Here is a 22,333-nt window from a genome sequence, read left to right as displayed (position 1 = left end):
GTTTCTTTAGATTCAGTTTCATCTTGACCACAACCAGATGGTGATCTGAAGCTGTCAGCTCCTCTCCTGGTTCTCACATCTTCCATAATCCTATTGACTTTTTTATTGATATAAATATGATCGATCTGGTTCCCCGTTATGTGATCCGGTGAGATGCATATGGCTTTGTGTATGCATTTGTGTGGGAATATTGTGCGAGCTAAAACCAATTTGTTGAATGCACCTAGGTTTGCAAATCTCTCACCATTTTTATTTCTCTCTCTCTCTCAGTCCATGTTGTCCCATGGTATCTTCATATCCAGTGTTGTGTGTTCCAACATTGTCGTTTAGGTCTCCCATCAAGATGATCAGGTCTTTTCCTGGACACTTCGCTATCATCGATTGGGGCTTTTCATAAAACTGATCTTTATTGTCGTTGTTGCTATCATTGGTGGATGCATAACATTGGATAACACTCATTGTGATTCCCTCCTTCTTTGTTTTGAATAATGTTTTGATGATTCTGGGTTCATGAGATTCCCATCCTATAAGTGCATTTCGTGCTTGTTTGAACAGTATCAGAACAACTCCCTAAGTGTGTGAAATATTTTCCTCTTCATGACCGGAGTACAGCAACATCTTCCCCGAATTCATCCTTTTCTGTCCAGCTTGAGTCCGACGTATTTCACTGATTACGAGCACCATCAAGTTGTATCTCCCCATTTTGTAGCTATTCGAATAGTCCTCCCGGTCTCCCACATTGTCCGGACATTTCATGTATGTCTCTCTGGTTGTTAGAAGGGGTATCGGCCTCGTGACTTCTGAAGAGTCTCGGCTTTCACCTTGTAGCGTCATAATTCCTCTGAATGAAGATCCTTCAACTCAGAATAGAGTTTAAATTGTTCATTTTGGTTAACGTTTTTGAGTAAGGTTACTTTCTACGATATGGGGTTGTTGACTCCATGCCCAACCTTTGGGACCGACAGTAGCCCTAGAAGTCCTACAGGCAGAGTTTGTTAAAGTTAAATAGACTTAAATATTTTATGATATTTTGTATTTAGTACACTGTCAAAAAAACTATCTTAAATAAAACAGGTAGGTCACTTTTTGAGCACTGACTATCTCTTGCAACTAATGGTTATCACTTAAACCTGTACTTATCAACTCAGTATTTGTAATCATACAGTAAGTAAATTATATTTTTTAATAACTTACATTTCTAGGGCCTATATATATAATCCGAAACGTCAAGACACTCAAGTCTAATTAATACGATCACCCTGTTTCACTATATTGAGTAAAAGTAATTAGATTTCTCTAGCCACTCAATTGTCTCAACAGTAATTACTGACTAATTATTACCAAGTATTTCAATAACTGGTTGAATATTTTATAAATATACATGGATTGCATACTTTTTCATGCATAATTCATAATTTTCTTTCTTTCTTATTTTCTACCGTAATATATTGTGTGAAATTTTGTTGTGCTAAATTTTATAGGTTGATGACAACAACAACATCTAACAAGGTTATTCTCTACTCAAATAGACCAACAAACGACTTTTCTTTTTATTAGATACAATTAATAATTTTACAAAGCCTTCAAATATATTCTATATGTTTAGCAATTAGTGTCAAATCAATAATCATAGTATTCATTTGGTTATATTGTTCATTTTCACGGTGTGTATATGTCTTAATGCTCTAGATTATAAACACATGTTTTTAGTAAATATTCGTTACTGGCTAGCGCTGGAATCCAGGAAGTATGTTTCAGCTTATATAAATTTATTAGTTCAGTGTATAACCCCTTGAAGTTAGAGGCAGAAGATTACCGGGTTTGAACCGTAATGTGAGCATCAATTCTGGGGTGCAGGTACATATCCAGTTGGCAAGTCCCAAATAGGACGAAACACACTTCCTTGATTCCAATGCTAGCCACAACCCAATTTTGTTAAAACTAATCGACTATGTGACAGTACGGAGGCAACGCACTATGATGCACATACACCACTTGCAAATGACCAGTCACGGTCCTTGTCATTACCAATAGGAAAACAAAATCCTTTACAAAAAGCAAATATTTTTGTTTTACTACTCGTTATTAGATTAATATCTGAATATAGCGAATAATATAAATGATTAATAATTAAAATAATTCAAAACTATCTACAGTCAGCCAAACACAACGTAGAACCTCGTACATGTGTACATTGGTTTACATTTTCATACATCAGCACAGCGATATGAAATTATTAGGGTTATTCATAGAGCAGTAGACGTATGAGCAGTATTAATGGTAGTAAAAAAGATTACACATTAAAGATATGATCCAAGAAAATATAAATTAGTGAAGTAAACAAAACTATGAGGAATTCATAAGTTTAGGATCTGGAGGAAGACAAAGAATGGATCCATCTGTGCCATTACAAACGATTTTCAGCCATGTCATTCCACGTCTCCAACTACTGGTTACGATAATGACGTACAACCCGACCAGATACTTTATACTTGTAAACATGGCTCAATCCAATTGTCTATGACTCATCTATTTTTACTGACCATGTTTCATACCCTTGAAGTAGAACGGAGAGAACCGTTGCTCGGTAAGCTCGTTTTTGGTTGACAGACGGATATCTCACCTATGCCACAGGCGATGTAATTTGGTAATAGCCAATCCGGCTTTCTGAATCCATACCGAGATTTCGTCAGGAACTAACCCATCATGACTGGTGAGATTCCCAAAATAAGTGACGTGGTCAATACACTCAACTACCTCATTTCCTATCGTTAATTCGGGTGCTGGCGTAATCCAATCTTAAAGCAAAATTTTGCACCTGATGGGAAAGTATCTGCAAAAAGGAATGTAGTCATGAATTTGAGAGACTAAACTTTTTTGAACGTTCTTTAAGATTTTTTTCGGAAGATTGATTTATTGAGTATTTCCATAAAAAGTCAATAGTTTTATGCGTGACGTAGAGACTTATCATAACCGTATATGATTAGGTAAGAAATTACTAACTAATTGCATAACAGTTTCATTTGATGATAAACTCGAGTTTTTTTACATATTCTGATAAAATCTTCGAGATTTTTTTCCATTCTGATAGTGATTGAGTAGACTGAAGTTGTAACAACCTAAATGTGATGTAATTTTAGGAGTTCGAATTCATAGTCGAAAACTAAGTTTCGTAGTTTTGTTGTTGGACTTTAACTGATCACTGAATTTCATGCATATCGATAATTTATTTTGTTTCGAAAATGTATTACTTCTATTCTTGGTTATCCAGCTTTGAAATATCGGTAAAAATCCATTACATAGTCACTTTATGGCCCATCTTTATACAACGGTCATTGTTTAAATGGTGTTAGAAAATTTTTAAAAATATTTCATCTAAGACAGTTCAGAATGTTTTTTACATCAAACAAAATACAAGAGTTTTATTTAAAAGTAGATGTCTAGTTTTCTTCACCATTTAAAATGAGTTAAATTATAATAGCGACGTATTGTAGAAAGATATATTCATCTATTTATCTACCTATCTACATATTAGTATTTTTGGTGACTACTTATCGGTTTTATTATCCATTATGAATTATGAGCAAATGTGGATACAGATTTTTCTAATTCATAAAGAGGATAATAAAAAAAAACTTGTTCAATACATTTGAACTGAACTATATGAAAGGATAACTTTTTTCCGAAAAATATTTGAAATTTCATTTTCTAGATGTAAACAACCCATTTACAAGTAACCAGATTTAATCTACTTAATTTGAGGATAACATAACACTTTTTTGTTGTTTTCCGAACTTACATTCAGGCTGCTGGAGGTTTAACATATGGTCTAGATGTAATGGAATGTGCTCGTAAAGAGTGTCAAGAGGAAGCAAGTGTACCAGAGCATATGCTTGGTAAACTAACCCTTGTAAATCAAATCAGGTAAGTTGTATTTATGTAGTGTAAAAACTAATTTTGAATTAGAATATTACATTTTATTTAGTTTATCGATGAAAATATTTTTTTACTGAATAAGTTGGTAATATTTTAGTTTTCTTAACTTTTTATTTATTTTTAAAAAAAACCCAGATAGTTTGGATATCAGATCGTTAGAGATAGTCGACAGGAAACGCTAGACTAGACCTAAGTTTCATTCTAGCTTGTACTCCTCGTCAGCAAGGTGTACTTGTAGTGTTGACGGAACTGATGTTGTATGTGACTTTCAAACCTGGATCATGCAGCGTTACGTTGGATACATTACCATAGTTATTCGGGTTATCATTTATTCCCCATGGGACTGAATTATTTGGATTGATCAGTTACTGTGTAATGAATAGTGTCATGCTCCCCTAATTAATGCCAAGTGCTGATCGTTTTCTATCAATTAGGTTTCTTATGCATGAAACTGATTGTATTTATATATACAGCTTAACCTTTTGTAGGTTTCTGTTCAGCCTGAAGTGACATTGTGTGCTGAGGGGAGGGCAGGAAAATGATGAGCTGCTTATGTTAGAAAAATTTGAAAAATAACAGAAAAAGTGGGTCGACAACTCTGTGGAAGCCCATAAGAGGATGTACCTACTTTTATTAATGAATGCAACCGACAAAAGTTTGCAATAAAACAAGCGTGAGTTAAAAACAAATCTAATTATTGAAGCTAGTGGAGTAAGATTTCGGATGTGTTGCCGGTTGATCGTAAGAGATGAGTAAATTCGAGATAAGCTATTATTAAATAAATAAATAAAATACTAGAAGTGACTAAATATTCGTTTATCTTAGTTTAAGATTTCATGCTTATACAGGTCCTTCTATTATCTATCCTATCATCAATTGTCTGTATGTAAACATTTTATTAGTTAGGTAGGCAGCTACTATATCACTGTATTCACATGTTAGTACAGTTAAAAAAATTATATGTCGACTTATTACTTCTACCTCTCTTATGATCATCTCTTAGCATCGATAGATACTGTGTTCACTAACCTAATTCAATAAATTTAAATATGAAACATTGTTTTAGAAGTTATAATGATACGGTCAGACTTAACTTGAACTACAATCAGGCTCTTTACTTATATATTTGAGGAGGTTAGCAACACTTATTTCAAACTAACGCCAACTCTACCGAGGAAATATAATTATTCCAGTCAGTAAGTTATATACACCGATAAAATGATAGTACCTCTAAAGAATTTTAATGATTGATGTTTTCAGAATTACATATAGTCACACATGCGCTATAAACGTGATCCTGTAGCAACAACCTTAATCTATCGTAAAGTAGTCGTTAAATTACTTTAATGGTATCACAGATGTGTCGATTACGTCATCATCGCCTTATTACCATAATCCTTTTCATATATTTGTGGTCATGACTGGAAACAGATCACTTGCTTTCAAACCCTCGTGTTATTTAATCTTCGCTATTAGCTCTTTTATTATTATTATTATTATTATTATTATTATTATTATTATTATCACTCATTACCGTTATTGTTATTCGAAGTATCTTATAAGTTCTAAAGTATAAATTTACACTGATATTCAATTCTTAAGGTCAAGTAACAAACACATTTGTAAAGTCATGTGTATAATTTGTAATAACTCGAAGTAACTCCAATTAATTTATTAAAGTCTTATAATATATTGATGTATTTATTTTAATTTGTATTTGCCTTTTAAAATTACCTAAATTTTTTGTGTATGTACCATTATAATATGTCATTATGAATAAAGTGAACTAGTCAGCTGATGAATAGTGCATAATTTGCCTGTTCGTTTTTTTAATGTTTACCGGTTCTTGCCAATTTTGTCTCAAGTTATCTGACCTATGTACCGGAGGGGGGGAGTGCGTCGGTTTTAATGTCAATCTAACTGATAAAACCTATCGGTCATTGTTCTTAAGTATACAAATAATTAATGTTGTTCACTAATGTTGTGTTTTTTTTTAAAAAAAAAAGATAAAGTGAACATTTTTTTAATGATTGAAGTAGGTTATGATATAATGTCTTAGTTAAGGTTACTTATGATAGTCTTTGTATGATTTTAAACCATATTGTTTTGTTATACATAAATGATAATTCAAAATATTAATATACTAACATTTACATCTTCTATTGGTTTGAATATTTCGATTATTTTAGTTGAGATAACTAGAAACAATTTCACCATTGATAGTTTCAGCTTAAAATACTCAAGTTATTGATTTCATGGACAACTGTAGAGATTCGCTAAACTAATGACATCCTTCCTAAAAGAGGTTAAGTTATGATGGTACGGAAATTATTTGATTTTAAAAAAATTTCAGCCATCAGAATTAAATTCAATAGTTCAATAGATAATAATCTCTTCATTGTGCCTGAAAGGCATAGTTTCAATTATATTTGGAATTGTGTTCATATTAACGATTAGTCCCTATAATGGTATAGATACAGAAGAACATTTCACCCTATTCTAGTTTTCAATGCTTATTTTGCTTGTAATGCAATCCACTTTGAATGTGACCAGTACTAATTCTCCGATCAATAAACTTTAAAAATGTTTCAGCAACCTAATTGGTTAACAAATGTTCTAGTTGCCATTAGTTTTTTTAAAATTATTGATAATAATTGATATTATTACTATTGTTGTTATCCGACTTAATAAACCGTATTATCCTAATTGACAATACATATTTTTTTCTACCAATTGGCTAAAAAGTAGTGTTTCATGGTAATCTTGCGACTGAATCGTTTTAAATCATTGCGCAGTACGAATATCATCCTGACTTTGCTTATTCGTTTCCCTTTCTAGGTCATTCGATTTTTCTGGTATTTTTATTTTATTTTTACTGACCTAAATTTCTAACCTTAAGGATATGATCATATTGACTAATAATAATTGATCAAAGAAGATCAAATCTCAAGGTCAGTCAATGTACTAATCAGAGGATTCGTTTGTATATATATATATATATATATATATATATATATATAATAGGCTGTACTTAAGTTTCGCTTTAATTCCATTAATATATTAAAAAGAACCCAGTTAGAAGAAACCGATATTTTGAAGCATTACACAGAAGTGTGAGGAATCCGGAAACACATTATACTGTTGTGAGATAACTAAATCAAGTAATAATATATTTTTGGATATGAAAAGAATAGGAAAGAGTTCTGTGAATAATCACAATTTTTTCCCGCATTATATCTGTATGATAATGTGAAAATAGCCTTCGTGAGTGAATGAGAGAAACAAATACACACGCGCACGGGAAACATTTCGCCTAAGCCACAACTTATGCAAGTTGGCAAGCGCCCAGCCGGGCCATCTGAGTCCATGCCAAGATTTTGCCAGGCACAAGACCACCAGGGTTGATGAGACTTCCAAGATAAGTGACGTGGTCGACTTTCTCAACTGCTTCATTCCCTATTATTAGTTCAGTCGTTGATTCAGAACAGTCCTGAAGCAATATTTTGCATTTAGAAGAAGAGTAATCCATCCCAAACATGCTTGGATTGTTGCTTCTGATCGCCTTGAACAGCGAAATAAGAATAGTAAGGATGTTACTAATATATATTCTATCTCTAACCGTTTTTATTCATCTCTCTTTTATTTCTTACCCTATATTTTACGCTGTGAAAGATTGTTTTCTTGTAGGTGTTAATAAATAAGTCAAAAAATATATTATTCCCGATCGTAACTTTAACTTTGATGTAGAAGTCAAGCTTACCAAACTTGTTGACCAAGCCGAGGTATATTGGCTGAAACACTTTTTACTTTAGATTCTAACTTTCCAGGGAGTTCAAATTGTTTTTGCTTTATCTTTTATGCCACCACTTAAAGTATTACTAATTTTACCTATCTTGGATTTATTGTGACAACTCCATCTCTCTATACTGATATGGTGTGTTAGCTTGAACCGATGCACAAGTGTGGCAGGTTCTACATTGCTTACGACTGGCTGATTTTATGTTTTAACTAGTCAGACAAATTGAGAGACTTGAACATTACTTGTTATCTCATTGATGTTTACCTAATAATATACGGGTACTAAGTTAAGGCCTTGATACGATAGGTTAACTGAGGTTAACCTTGAGGCTAGAAAATGCTTGAGTCCGACTTGAGACTAATGGCCTTGGAGAGAGACGGGAACCATTTTATCACTTGATTGGTTGACAAGCGCACGAGAGAGAAGCCAAATCAACTGGAACACTACTCGGTTTATATCCGATTCAGACTATTGTAAAAAGGTACATGAATAAATAGATGATCAACATGACTAAAGTGCACAAACAATTAGAAAGATACAATCATATCCAAACTGGGCATTAAGGAGTTAAAATAAGGTACCAAAGGTCATGTCTAAGTTACAACAGATTTTGAACAGAAAAGGATATGTCATTGAATCATACATCAAACGAAAGCTTATGGTTTATAGAATAAACTAGGGGCAAAACTAAATGTTAGTATTTTGCAAACTTTTAATTAAGTGAAATAGCGTCTCCGAAATAGCTTCCGTTGTTTGTCATGGCTTCTTCGTTTCTCTGTTCACATCATTACTGGATAATAACAAAATTATTGTATAAAGCTTATCCTTCTAAGTTTGCGTATATTAGAAAATCAGTATACATGGAAACATTTGCATAACTTGACTTTGATCCCCATACCTTTTGATGTAATTGTAGAACTAATGATATCATCTGGCTAAATAAACCGAAGAAGGACTTAAATGCGAAATTTAATTGTTTAAAATCTGGTTAACGTTGTAAAAATGGGAATAGTATTTCAAATTAAACTGGGTAATGTTTTTATGTATTTATCACAGATTGATCTTATCGGTGCACTGTTGAAAACCTGAGAGCACTTAAAATCTGTTTCTTCCTGATATGAAACTTCTCGCCATTTCTCACTCACAACCTCATGAAAGACCAAACCAGGGAGTTTCAAATCTCACAACAAATGCTTATCTATCAAGACCCAGCAATAACCAGGTTTAATCCTTTATGGGGTCATGAGTGCATCGTGTGAAGTTTCACATTAGTTCGAAACAGTTCTCCAATGCTCTCTGGTTTTCAACTGTACTATATGTGAGATCGATTAACAACTAATACTATCTACAAATTAAAATATTCTCCACAAAATTCTTTCAAATAAACTGGATTATATATTTTTGTTAATGATTCATCCCTTTTGTAACTACTATGCTATAACATTTAGAAGGGTAGAGTGTTACTATCTAACCATATTTCGTTAAATTAACTTTTAAATTGACCAATTAATTTTATTATAACTTATTAATAAATTTATTGAACTTATCTTTTTCTTTTGAAGAATGTTTGTTTACTTAAACTAATCAGGTGTAGTAATTTCACAAATGGAATTTCACTCCACTTGCTGTAGAAGTTATTATAAATACCTTAAAAACTACTGATTTATCTAAAAAGCTGTGTAATGTTTAACAATCGTTCACAATGATGTAAATGCATTCACTATTTATCTTGAATTCTGATACTCTTTCATACATACCTTTCCATTCTGTCTTTTAGAATTATATTCTCAATATTTATTGTTTCTTATTACCATTGCTACTCTATTATTTCGATCATTGTAATTACTTATCTTGTTATTTTCATCTCGTATTTCTACTGTGTTATGGCAACGTAGAACAATACAGGCTCTGTGTTGATTATTACTGACTAACTGAACGACTACTTCGGTCATATGTTGGAGCTCACTTCTGTTTCTGTTTATTAAGCCACTGGATATTTGAGAAAGTCCTTACATATTCAAGTATATTACATATTTTAGTATACAGAACCTATAGAAATTTATGAAATACAGTTGATAGAATGAATATGATTCTCTTTAATCTGAATTTTCATGCGTTGTCTTATTACCATTATTGGTAGTGACTTCATTGTCGTGTTAATTTTTTTGAAAGATTGTTAATCATATAATGAAACGAAATAGTTATAGCAAACTTATGGTTAATCACTACTGTTTTTTTAAATACCTCCGTAGTAATTTCACTAATGCATGGTTACTAGAAGAGTCTGATTAGGACTCAAGTCAGTAACTTTATTTTCTGTGTCATATTTCACCTGAGTTACGTAGGAATTATTTACGCTTCAGTGGTAGTTTTTAACTGTATCATCATATGTGATGTGCCCTTACTCCTCGACTGACGGCATTAGATTACTCATGTTCATAAATATATGTTCCGCAGATGAGTATGTGCAAACATTTAATCTATGTTGCAAGATTTCCGCTAACTTACTGTCAAGAATCTGGATTCTGCTTCTAATTATGTACAATCGATTTTAAGAGCTAATTGATGTTATTCTTGTATAGTATTTTATTTACTTTTCATGTCCAGTATGGTTCGTTTTAGCTCAAATTTACATTTTGCTGAATTATTTAACATTTTCTTGTTCACTACTCATCAACTTCAATATGATCTCTAGGTTTACTATTGAATTAGACTATTCCAATTCTCCCAAAAAATCGACGAAATTACCCTCTGTTTTTATTTGAATTCCATTTTCTTTAAATCAGTTATATTTTTGAAGATGAGCGCGGTGTTTGCCCACAAATTGAATATTGTTTCGATCTGGAATTACCGCCAGATTTTATCCCTGTTAGCTCTGATGGTGAAGTGGATAGTTTCCGATTAGCCAGTATATCAGAGGTAATGTGTATATGTGTTGTACTTTCATTAAAAAAAGTTTAATTAATTCACAATTCATATGTTAAAATTATAAATAATTTTAGCTAGTGGAAAATTGTACATTTTCTCCTTTGCTTTTATTGTGTTCTTTTTTTTATTGAAAAATATTTTTAAAAGTTTATAGTTCGATCTCATAGGTTGGAAGGAAAGAAGGTGATGACAGTTCGCTAGGTACTCATGATAGGTAGTAGTTGATGACCATTAGTAATGTGGATGAAAATCAATTATTTTTCTAACTGTTCAGTTTAAGGATTATGTCTTCTAATTCTTTGATACATTCGGTCTTTTCGCAATATTTACTATTTGAGATTTCTTACTGTTATTGGTGTTAATATCATATTGACTCTCTTAATCTTCATCTCATTGATTTTCCATCTTGGATAAATTGACGTAAAGTGTTACAATGTGGACAGAGATGTATATTTCTATCACTTCGTAAATTATTTAAAATTGATTCATCACCTTTAATCAATTTGCCCTATTATCAGAAAATTATAATTATTGAATGTTTTTACCTTTTTTTTCAGTGAATTACTTTCATACAATGAATAAATGCTCTTTATATGCTTATACTCTTTAGAATAATATTTAAATATTAGACAACAATAATAGTCTAGTTAATAATTCATATTACTGAATGCGTATTGTTATCATTTCATCATTCAACATTGGTTACAATTGGTTTGTTTTGGTTTTTGTTTACTTCATAACAAAAATAATACTGCTACTAATACTACTACTACTACTAATAATAATAATAATAATAATAATAATAATAATAATAATAAAATAATAATAATAATAATAGTAACAATAATGATAATAATAAATTGTTGTTCTTTTAAAATACAAAAACCTAACATACAGACGTCAAATTAAAAGGAAAACAATTCAAGATATTAGAAATAATTACATTCTTAATACGTGCATAGAATAAGTTCCAGTTGACCTTTTTCGATAAAAGGTAACATTATATTTTCTTTAGTATTTATATACTATCTCTAAATGTTGTGTATTTTACAATCAGTCTTTTAAGAATATTAGAAAGAAAATCGCAACCATAATAACAACAGGCTATATTGAATAGAGAAAATCAAAGGAAGGAATGTGTTTTGATAAGGATTTTTAATTGGAGTTTTTCTCTTATTAATGTAGACTTTTAGCATTCAGTGAAATAAGCATACTTTCATGCACATCGTTTTCTTATTAATAGCTTTGATATACATTATATATATATGTATATATATATATATATATATAAGCATTTGGGAAGAATAGTCTTTTCCAGATTGTTGGCATGAAAAACTGATATCAGCTGAGAATGCTTATATGTGAAGAATTGTAAAGTTCAGAAAATCCTTTTTTCTTTCGTGTTTATTACTTGTCTGCATTGTGTGTTCTAAGTTGAGAAAACAATCGACTTATAAAGTTTTCAAATGTTTTCGTGTTATTCTCAGACTAAATTTTATGGTTAAGATTTTTTTATTTACATAACTTTTTCTTTATGTTTCGAAAGACGAATGAATTTCACACTAATTTACTTTCACTCCAAAAATGTTTCTTTTATTTTCTCAACTTACAGTTGCTTCATTTCTATGCACTATTATTTACATATATTTAGTAAGAATACTTTATAATTCACATCAATTTATGAAGAAATCTATACAGGATTTCCATGAAACATTTCAGCGTGCATTTTTTCCTCTCATACATTTCAAGTTATCACTTTTTATGCCACTTTCAATTATTAAAATAAAAAATATTTGTTTGGAAATTGTTCAATTTAAAAGTAGTGAACATGACGGAATGACTTTAACTAACCAACCATAGAACACTGAACAGTTATTTTGTCCCTAGTATGAGTAACCGCCAGCAATGGCTATTTATAACTTCGTTAGAAATTAATCTCAGGACTTCAAAGTCTCATGAGTTTTACGCTCTCAGGTGCCTTTAAATCACTTCGATGGTACACAATGGTTTATATTTGAAATTTCAGTTAGTCTTCTATCCAATGAATTGTTTTTTTATACATATATGATTGTCTAACGGAGTAATAAGTAGTGTAATTCACTCTACCCATACGCTGAAAGTTATGAATATATTTTTCTACAACATTCATCTGTCTCAAAAAGGTTAATAACCTATTTGAACAAGACTTTTGATTTTTGTCAATTTTTAACGAATGTATATGGAAACTATGGTAAACTTCTTCCATTCAAGTCAGTGATAACAATAGTAATGTTTTTCACTCAACTGATGTCGATAATCTTACAGAAATTATGATAAACGATAACACATGTTATTAGAGTTGTGTTTATTTTTCAGTGTAATTACTAGTAAGCTGAAAGAAACAGTAGACGAATATATCAATACTCAGATTGATTAAACACAAAAAAGAGACAATCATTAAACGTTACGTCATGATACTATGAAAAAGAAATTTTTGAAGTAAGCAGATTTTAGCTACATATTACGGCAAAAAATAATTTATGGTCATAGTGCAAACCAGAAAAAAGCATTGATAATTCATTAAATTGTTCACTTGGATCCTTTACATAAAGACAGTAAGAGATTTAATCAGTGGCTGAGGGTCTTAACTTGATTTTGCTATGGTAGACATTAAGCTATCTGGCTTTATTATTATTATTACTATTATTATTATTATATGTTTACTTCTTTCGTTAGTTGAAGGATGACTTTGATAGCATTCTCTGATTCATATTTCCTCAATTAACTTTATTGTTACCTAACTGGACGTTATTACTCTTAGTTCGCTAACTGTTGCGCGTCCCAATGTCATTGGATTATGCGATATAGACAAAGTTGCTCTATTTCAGTTTTGGCTTTTTTTAGAAATATAAAGCTGTTCTTAATTCCTATCTTTTCTATATTCTATTGATACATGGATTATTAACTTTGCAGTGTTGTTGTATGTTAGACTCCCGGTCTGTCGAGTTCTCATTAGTTTTCTCCGTATTAAAAGATTGTCATTTGTACATTATTAAAAAATTACAATAGGCTGCAGTCGTACACAAATTTCAAAAAATCAACAGATCTTCGATTGAGTCGTTGATGTATACTACTAAAGAGTCCTATATTATGGTCAAACAGCTGTTCAGTGTTTCCTGGTTTTAAATGGTTATGTAAATAAGATCAGTTTATAGTGTAGACTGTAAAATGCAACAATCTTTACTTTTCCGTATACTAATAACTAGTCAAACTTTCAGAGTAAGAGAGCTAAAAAGTATTTGTATCAGCCGATGATATGCTAGTAGTAGTGTGCAACTAAGACTACATACGCAAGAAAAAACATAATCTTGAGGTCTCATGAGAATTTCAGTACTTTCAAACCATTAAGTAGAAGTCTAGTAGTCGATATTTCCCAAGTTGAGTCAATCTTTCTGCTTAGTTTCAGTGAAATATGATAAATGTACCATGAGGAATATATATAGCCTGATAAAGAGACGAAAAAGTTTAATTACCAATTACCTTCATGTAAAATACATGCTATATCTGTAACTTAGTCAAATTCTGTTGTTAAGCCTAGTTACAAGTGCAATTTACTAAAGCTTACGTGATGTTTACAGGTCAGACAGTAGTTGAGAGATCATGAACAAGGCATGCTATTATAAAAAGCTAACTGTTCACCTGGTCGAGGTTTTATCTTGTTCTTGTCTGGGTCAGAAGGACAATCGTATAAATATATACTTATGATTTGTATAAATTGTAATCCGATTAAATAATTAAACCTTCCTACTTCAGATTTTTCATTTATTTGGTAGGTCTGATTAACCGTAAAATTATGTATAGTAACCGAATATGATTGAAGAATATAATAATAATAATAATAATAATAATAATAATAATAATAATAATAATAATAATAATAATAATAATAAGGGTATTTCACTGAGATTACGTATTGTTATATTAACGGGAGCATTATTGAGAGTTATTTCAAGTTGTTCATTTTCCAGATTCCCATAAAATGATCATGTGTTCACTAGTGACTAGGTTCATGATAGAATTCCTGGAGTTCTTGTGAGAAGCCGTGACCAGTAGAGTCCAATATGTGTCTGGTGGAGACAGTTATCCACATTAGACAATAAATGAAGGTTTACGCAAGCTCGGTTGAAGTTAGACATTAAAATCGTTGGGTGACGGCTCAGTGGTCTAGAGGTTATGGGTTCACACGCGAGACCAAAGGACATTGGTTCGAGTTCCGCGTGCGTAAATGAACTTCTAACATTCAGAAGGAAACTTAATTTGCCTTCAATTTACAGTGAATGTATAACATGAAAACGACTTATTGTTTCAGAAGTGCTATATCAAGTTCTAAACTCCTAACAGCTGTAGAAAGTCACTGAAGTAAAATAATCGCTAATTTATTTAAGCAATCAACCTTCAATCAGCTATCTACTTAGAAAAAAACAGACAATCAGCTAGTGTTATTTCTAGCTCTCGATGAATGTGTGTGACTTACACATTTGCACTTAACCCTGTCCACAGTAAATGACTTTCATGTTTGGATTGTGTATTACAATTTTGATTAGCTTCGCAAATGCAAGAAAGTTTATGAGATTACTTATTTAATTAAATAATATTGAGCAGTATAGTGAGTTTCTAAAATTTTCAAATAATTATCATATTTGTTTTGAAGTTCATTCACAGTTAGGCAGTTTTCTGTCTTGACAAAGCCTCTGTGATAATTACGAATGAACAGTCTTTTAATCCGAAATTAATGCTGACGTGATAGAACATTCATTAGAAATTGTCAACACTATTTGGTCACTGATAAGTAACCAATGTCATGTTTGTCTATTCTTTTAATGCTTATCAAATTTTATCGATCATATCACGCTATACTTTATTTGACATGGTTAGCTTACTGATGACCTATCTATCTGGGACAATAATTAATGCCATTTTAAATAGTGAGAGTTATCCTTCTCAACATTGTACATACGTCATCCTGATAAGTGTCAAAACATACGTAGTCATTAGGCTTATGACATTGAAATTGTTGCCTATTATCTAACATTTATATTTTCTCTTATTGTTTCTTAAATGTTCTTTGTAGATCAAACAACTAATATTTGACGAACACTTCAAATCAAATTCTGCTATGGTTGCCTTGGATTTTTTGTACAGACATAAATTTATCGATAAAGACTCAGGTACGTATTATTTTCTCTCTTTTTACATCTATCCAATCCTAATTAATCTTAAACAGCGTAGAATCCGGTATAAATATGTATCAGCCTTAACATAACTATAATAAGATGAGAAGCAGATTAATAGAAATCTTAGTACCAATTTCAAGTGGAATGCTGATATTTCACAAAGGAATGAACAAGATCTGAGAGTGCAAAATAAAGAATGATCGCAAGGTATAAATATCACTATGATCATTTTAAGCTATCTCATCTAGTGTCTTTAACGATAAATTATATCTACTCTCTTCCCACAATATAGAGTTTTGAATATTGAAGCTTCTGGCAGACAATTTAAAAGGTAGATTAAGAGATTAAACAGGATATTTCTCATGTTGAAATTTATAACATTAGTTACATATAATAAAAAGCACGCGATAAAAATAGCAGGGAATTTGAAAAAAGAGATAAAACCGCAAGCATTATATGCAGAGATGATGGTAGCTAGCAGTGGAATCCAGGACACACGTTTCGTCCAATCTCTGACTCTTCAGCTGGTTGTACTTGCATCTCAGAGTTTATGTTTACTCCGGGACTCGAACCCATTACCGTTTGTCTCAAACGCTGTCGCGTTATCCACTTAGCTACTGAGTCCTGATAGCCACTAGCTTGTACAATGGAGTGAAGCTTACTTCATTTTCGTATTGATTGTTTAAATCATCTTACTGAATTTCAAGGCTGAAATTGACCAGTCTCTTATAATCCTTGTAACTTAAGGCAATATCGAGGTAGTCTTCACAGGATGGGCATATATCAATAAGAGGCTGATCAATTCTAGTCCTGAACATCAATGGGAAGATTCAAATGACCGATATAAAAATGAACTAATAGATAAAACTGTTAAAAAATTCACAATATTACTGTAAATGATGATATATACAGTTGTTCGATTGTTGATTAGAAAAAGGTCGAAATTCATTGGGTCTATATTTCATTGTTTTTCTTGTTGTCATTACATATTACATTAGTAGATCACATTTTGAATTCTATAAACATAGAGAGCGACTGTCACTTAAACATATTTTAGAAATTTGAACAACTCACCTTCATCTAAACACTAATAAGATATTCAATTTACTATGTATGTATATTTGTAACTGAAATCAAATTGAAGCTTTTGTACTGTTTTGATTCAGTAAATAAAAAAACTATATCACTCTGGTGTATTAATTTTCTTATAGTTCTATTATCAAATACTTCTATAAGCCTGTTTGATATAAGAAACTTAGTATTTTTTGCCAATAAAATTGGAATTTGTCAAATTTAAGATGTGGCTCTAGGATTCTCTTACACCGAACCTGTTCATAATTTCACATGATATTTGTGCAACGTTGAGATTAGTTGTAGTTCATTTATGCTCTCCATACCCTGCCTTATTTATCATCTATGTTTGTCAGAAACAAGATTCAATAACTTATGTTCACTCGCTTCGTATGACTGATAATTATCAAACTTGGGTTTTTAAGTTAAAGACATAACTCCTCATGGATTTGATCAGTAGGACTTACGGGCTTCAAGCATATATTATTAAGTCAGTCAATCGTGGACAGATTAGAACGTTGAACGAATGAGTATCAAAAGTTGTTACTCTACTCAGATGTCAGTATATGAAGATGTAAATAACGAAATGGTAAGGATGTTTAAAGTACACTATGCATCTTGGTTTTTTGATTTCTATTTGAAACAGTTACGAGGACTATCGCTTTCTTTGTTTGACTCGTAAAAACGGATGTCAGTACGAGTTGTTACATTTTTAAATAAAAAACCTATTATGAACATTGTTAAATCCTTGAAAAAAGCCTAAGTTCGATGTTGTAACCTATAAGTGAAATGACTAATAATACTTTTCAGTAGTTTTAGTATTCTTTAGTTTTCAGTTTATCTGTTTACTGTATAATATAAGAAACATATGTCGGTTGTTTTTTCATCATATAATGGTTCTAATTAAATAGTTTTTATTCGATAAGAATACATGACATTTTGTCAAACATTTTATCACCGTTGGCTTCTATCTATCAATAAAGGCAACAAAACAACAATTTGAAACACGGTTATTTTATCCTCGAATTAACAGTCTAGTAGATCTTTACAGTTTGTATGGGGGTATATGTATTATTAAGTAGTATTGATTAAGTACTTGGAGAAAAAATAGTACTCATTTTAAGCACCGATAAGTAATCACAATAGTATATACGTGTTGTTTTTTTAAAAAAGATTCAATATGAGGGTCTCTATTGTGTAAGTCGAAAAAACAAAACAAAACGAACTACTTTTTTTACAAAAAAAACTTAATTCTCCTCTAGTTTATTTTATCTGGTTAGTAATTTTAACAATAAAATTGAAGTGAATTAGTAGGTTAATAATCAAATTACATTATTTTACACTTTACAGTATTATATTTTACATATTTATTTAAAATAATCAAATTTTGTATATTTTACTCTAAGGGCTATATTTATAAAGCTAATGGGTAATGAAGCATAAATTAAAGTTTCATCTACATCTATATACTCTATGACAGTTGAACCAATAAAATCTTCATGTGATCTTGTAATTATACATAAAAATGATCATTTATTTCATGATATATATTACAATTACTTGATCATACTACTGTTAATATTTTTTTTCCGAACTAAATCAAACAACAAGGAGATTAGAGCGTGAAAGGAGGGAGGATTGATCAGTAGTATGCTATATTTCCTAGGACAATATGAACTTAACTAAATTACATTATATACTTTAGATAATTAGAACGTATTAATACTGTTAATTATTGTAATTACTTGTGTAAAAGGCTGCATATAACTATTTATTTGAAATGTTAGTGAACTTTATATTATCGAATCAACAGGAAATACTTTGTTATATCATTGATACTAAAAATAATAATCTTAAGATAGTAAAGGTGCTTTTTTTTTAATCAAACAGTATTTAAGTAGTATCAATTTATCACGCAAAAATTTAAAGTCTTAATACTAAGAGATCAGCGTTATACTTACAAGGTTTCAGTGTAGAATGCTTTGTATCCAACTATACTTATGCAAATAATTCTTTGATTTCATATCTCTCAAGAGGTTTATAAGTCAGTCACCTTGAAAAATTCATAATTTATGTTAAAAATCTTATATACATTTCACAGTCCTATCTATTTTCCATAATATTGATTAGTAAAAATAATCACTTTCTCATCGTTATTTTAAGAGTTGATCAAGTTCAACATTTTTTTTATAGTTTTGTCTTGTTTATTAATGTTAGGCGTTTAATGAACTAAATATTATTATGTTTTACTTATTTCCTACTTAGCTACCAATCATTATGTTTTTAACTTTGCATAAAATTCAATACTCTCCATTTCCAATTAAATTACTTTGTCAATAAGATATACTTATACCTTTATTGTTAGTAATATTGTAACGACATCTTGTTGTTTTTCCTGAGCAATTCTATGCTCTGTTCTTATCCTCTTGAGCTTTTTACTTCAAAATTTCAATCAATACGATAATTGATCTAGATCATCATTTCCTTTTTTTTAAGTGAGGCTAGAATTCATGGACGACCTTTCAGCAACGCTAAAATGACCTTGGAATGTCCACCTACTTACTAGTGTTAAATGAGGGTTATATATTAGTGTGAAGAATTAGAATTAAGATTTACAGTTGAACATTAGGCTTAGCAATTAAATTTAATGTTTTTTTTAATCACGAACTGATAACAGCTATAGTGCTAAAATAGTATTTAACCAAATGAGTGAATGAAATTCAAAATCTGCTATCTTAAATCTGATTGGTTCATCTATAAATTAGTCTCTCCATGTACACTACCAATAGTTTAGTTATATACTTTGTTAAGTGAACTCCTATCCAAAAGTAGCTAATTTAATCTCAACGAATAATAACAACCTAATACAGAATTCTTTTTTTAGAGGCAAATTATTCCACAATTAATTGTATATGAAATCAAAATAACGGTCAACCTCACATTTTGTTTTAATATAAACATTAATTTATAAACGACACAGTTAAGTAGAGTGTGTAAATACATTGTCTTGATTATGTAATCAACTTGTTGTACAATAATTAATTGAATGTCGTCTACAATTATAACATTGATTTTATCGTTTACTTTCATCATTAACATTATTTCTGCTACAATTTATTTTTGCTTTATAAATACTATAGTTTTGCAATCTTTTCACTTTCTTAACGTTATATTGTCATTGGATTACTAAGGTGAACAGTTTCTTTTTCTCCATATAGTTATTATCTCATAATTGTACATTGTGATTATGATTTATGGCTTCTGATGTCCTAGTTATTCATTTCTAAAATACGGAAAAGCTTTTTTGTTACATGTGCTATTTTATCAACTAATTTGACAGTGTCAAATGAAACGAACAGTTTTACATTGAGTTTATGGGGGGGGAATCCAGTTGCAATATGAATTTTTGGCTTCAAATGTCTGTTTAATACGCACAACAAAATTCAAACTGTATTTTTGGTTATAATATGCATAGTCGTTTATGGATTTAATGTTAAAGTATTTCAATAGGAAGAATGTGTTGTGGATATATCAAGGATTCAAATCTTTTGCTTGATAATGAATTGTATGTAGATGGTTTGCAGTTTGCGCTGTAAAGGCTTTATCATGAAATAATTATATTATCCATCCAGACAATATCAGAAACATTATGAACTACGGATAATAAAGTATGAATGCATTTGTTCTACTGTAACCGACTTTAATCCAACTTACTTCAGGTGTTTGACCATTTACCAGTAATAAAGCGGTCACTATTGCCATGAAGTATGGAGTTCACAGTACGACGCATCAGTATTTAGTGATTTCGTAGGCTGATGTCACGTATTGGTTTTGCCACCGCGATCTTTCAAGTTACTCATACTTCGACGAACATTGATAGCCAGTATTCTGCTATACGTAAAGTATTCCAACAGCCACATTCGATAAAAATTTATATCCCCGTCAACAGTCTACTATTATTGGCTTTTACTATACACTATCCTCAGCACTATGCACTGGCAAGACTTTAAAGATATCTGTGATCAAATACTGGTTATCTACAAATATCCTCTTCCATCAAAAACAGTGTTGCACAACCTTAGAGGGATTCTGCGTTAACTTTCTTTCTGGTTACACGCCTTTCAATAGGCAGAAATATATCGTACATGCTTTACGAGTGTTGCGGTTTTTCTATGACAAAAGTTCCTAATTTCATCAACCACTATGATGAGGTTTCCAACACAAAGTCGGTCCAATGATTTACTGAAATGTACTTGGATTCCCTAAACTTTTATTTTAGATTAATGACACTCATCACTTGTTTTTATAATAGATCATATCAAATTATCTTATCTTTGACATTTCTATCTTTGAGTTCAGCTCTAGAATTTTCTATATTAATGAGATTTCTACGTTTTATTGGATGAAGAAATTTATATGCTCTTACGGGAGCGTTATTATATTTCAGTTATGTGCTGCAAAACGAGCATGTTTTTTCATCATGCTAGCGTGGTATGTTTGTGGTCGCCATTCTGTCTGTGTTTTCATTTCAGAAAACGTCTCTTTCTGTACTTTAAGTTTATCCTCTTCAACAGTTATCTGACAATAAATGTAGCAGATGGTTACTGTTTTGGAATTCTCTGAGTTGGAGCCTCTAATGAGCGATCTATTCGTTTTTCAACTTGACTAGGCCTACCTATTTATACGCCAAAATCTCTCGCCATAATTACTTAACCAGCGTCCCTTACCTTTTAATTAGTGTTAGAAAGCTTTCTATAGAACTTTCTCTTGTCTTTAATCAGTGAAAATTATGCATGCTCTTAGGATTTTAAGTACACAATCGAGGGTTCCGACGCATCTATTCAATAAGTTCCTGTTTTGCTTTTTAATCTAATGCTACGCTTATACATGTGAGGCGACGACAAATCATTAAAGAATCTCCAGATACACCAAGAAGGAATCTGCGTGATCTAGATGAGATGATACAAGTCATAAACCTTGGATTCTGTGTACTGAATCTCGACACAGTACAAATCAACAACATAAAATTTTAATCTTAGCCACTGATACCTGGTTCGACAAAGGGTTCGGACATTTAAAACTTCATCATATGGTTCGGAACACATCTTTAGGCTACCGATATATTTTTTGAGATTGAATTGTTAGCACCAGTAGCCCACGCAAAAATGAAGGAGTCAGCAAAAACCTATTGATAATAGGAATGGAAAGAATGTAAAGAACTAATGAAAGGTTTTTACTATAACTAAGAGTAAATCGAGAATTGTTAGGTGTGTTTAAGCGAACCAAACGTTTTGTGAAAGTATAATTTTCGTTTATGGACCTGGAAATGAACTAGGCTGGTTATTAGTGAATGGTCAATCCAGGAACGTGACCGCTTAGCTGAAGA

At 31.1% G+C, this 22,333-nt stretch overlaps 1 protein-coding gene across 3 annotated transcripts in view; it reads left to right on the top strand.

Annotated features, from left to right (window-relative positions):
• The window catches only part of NUDT20_1 (Nudix hydrolase 20, chloroplastic), a 32,552-nt gene that overhangs the window by 7,460 nt on the left and 2,759 nt on the right, over positions 1-22,333 (top strand). For 2 of the 3 annotated variants that reach the window (XM_051215154.1, XM_051215152.1), the window contains 3 exons: positions 3,806-3,924; positions 10,522-10,654; positions 15,774-15,870. In XM_051215154.1, coding sequence (XP_051068336.1) covers positions 3,806-3,924; positions 10,522-10,654; positions 15,774-15,870 — 349 coding nt within the window. Of the gene's footprint in view, positions 1-3,805; positions 3,925-10,521; positions 10,655-15,773; positions 17,845-22,333 lie in introns of those variants that run through there. The other variant, XM_051215153.1, reaches the window with a different exon arrangement.

The sequence above is a fragment of the Schistosoma haematobium genome, chromosome 2 (genome assembly GCF_000699445.3).
Source record: "Schistosoma haematobium chromosome 2, whole genome shotgun sequence".
In the NCBI taxonomy this organism is placed as follows: Eukaryota; Metazoa; Platyhelminthes; class Trematoda; order Strigeidida; family Schistosomatidae; genus Schistosoma; species Schistosoma haematobium.
The sequence above is the reverse complement of the archived record's forward strand: the minus strand, read 5'-3'. Positions and strand labels throughout refer to the sequence as shown.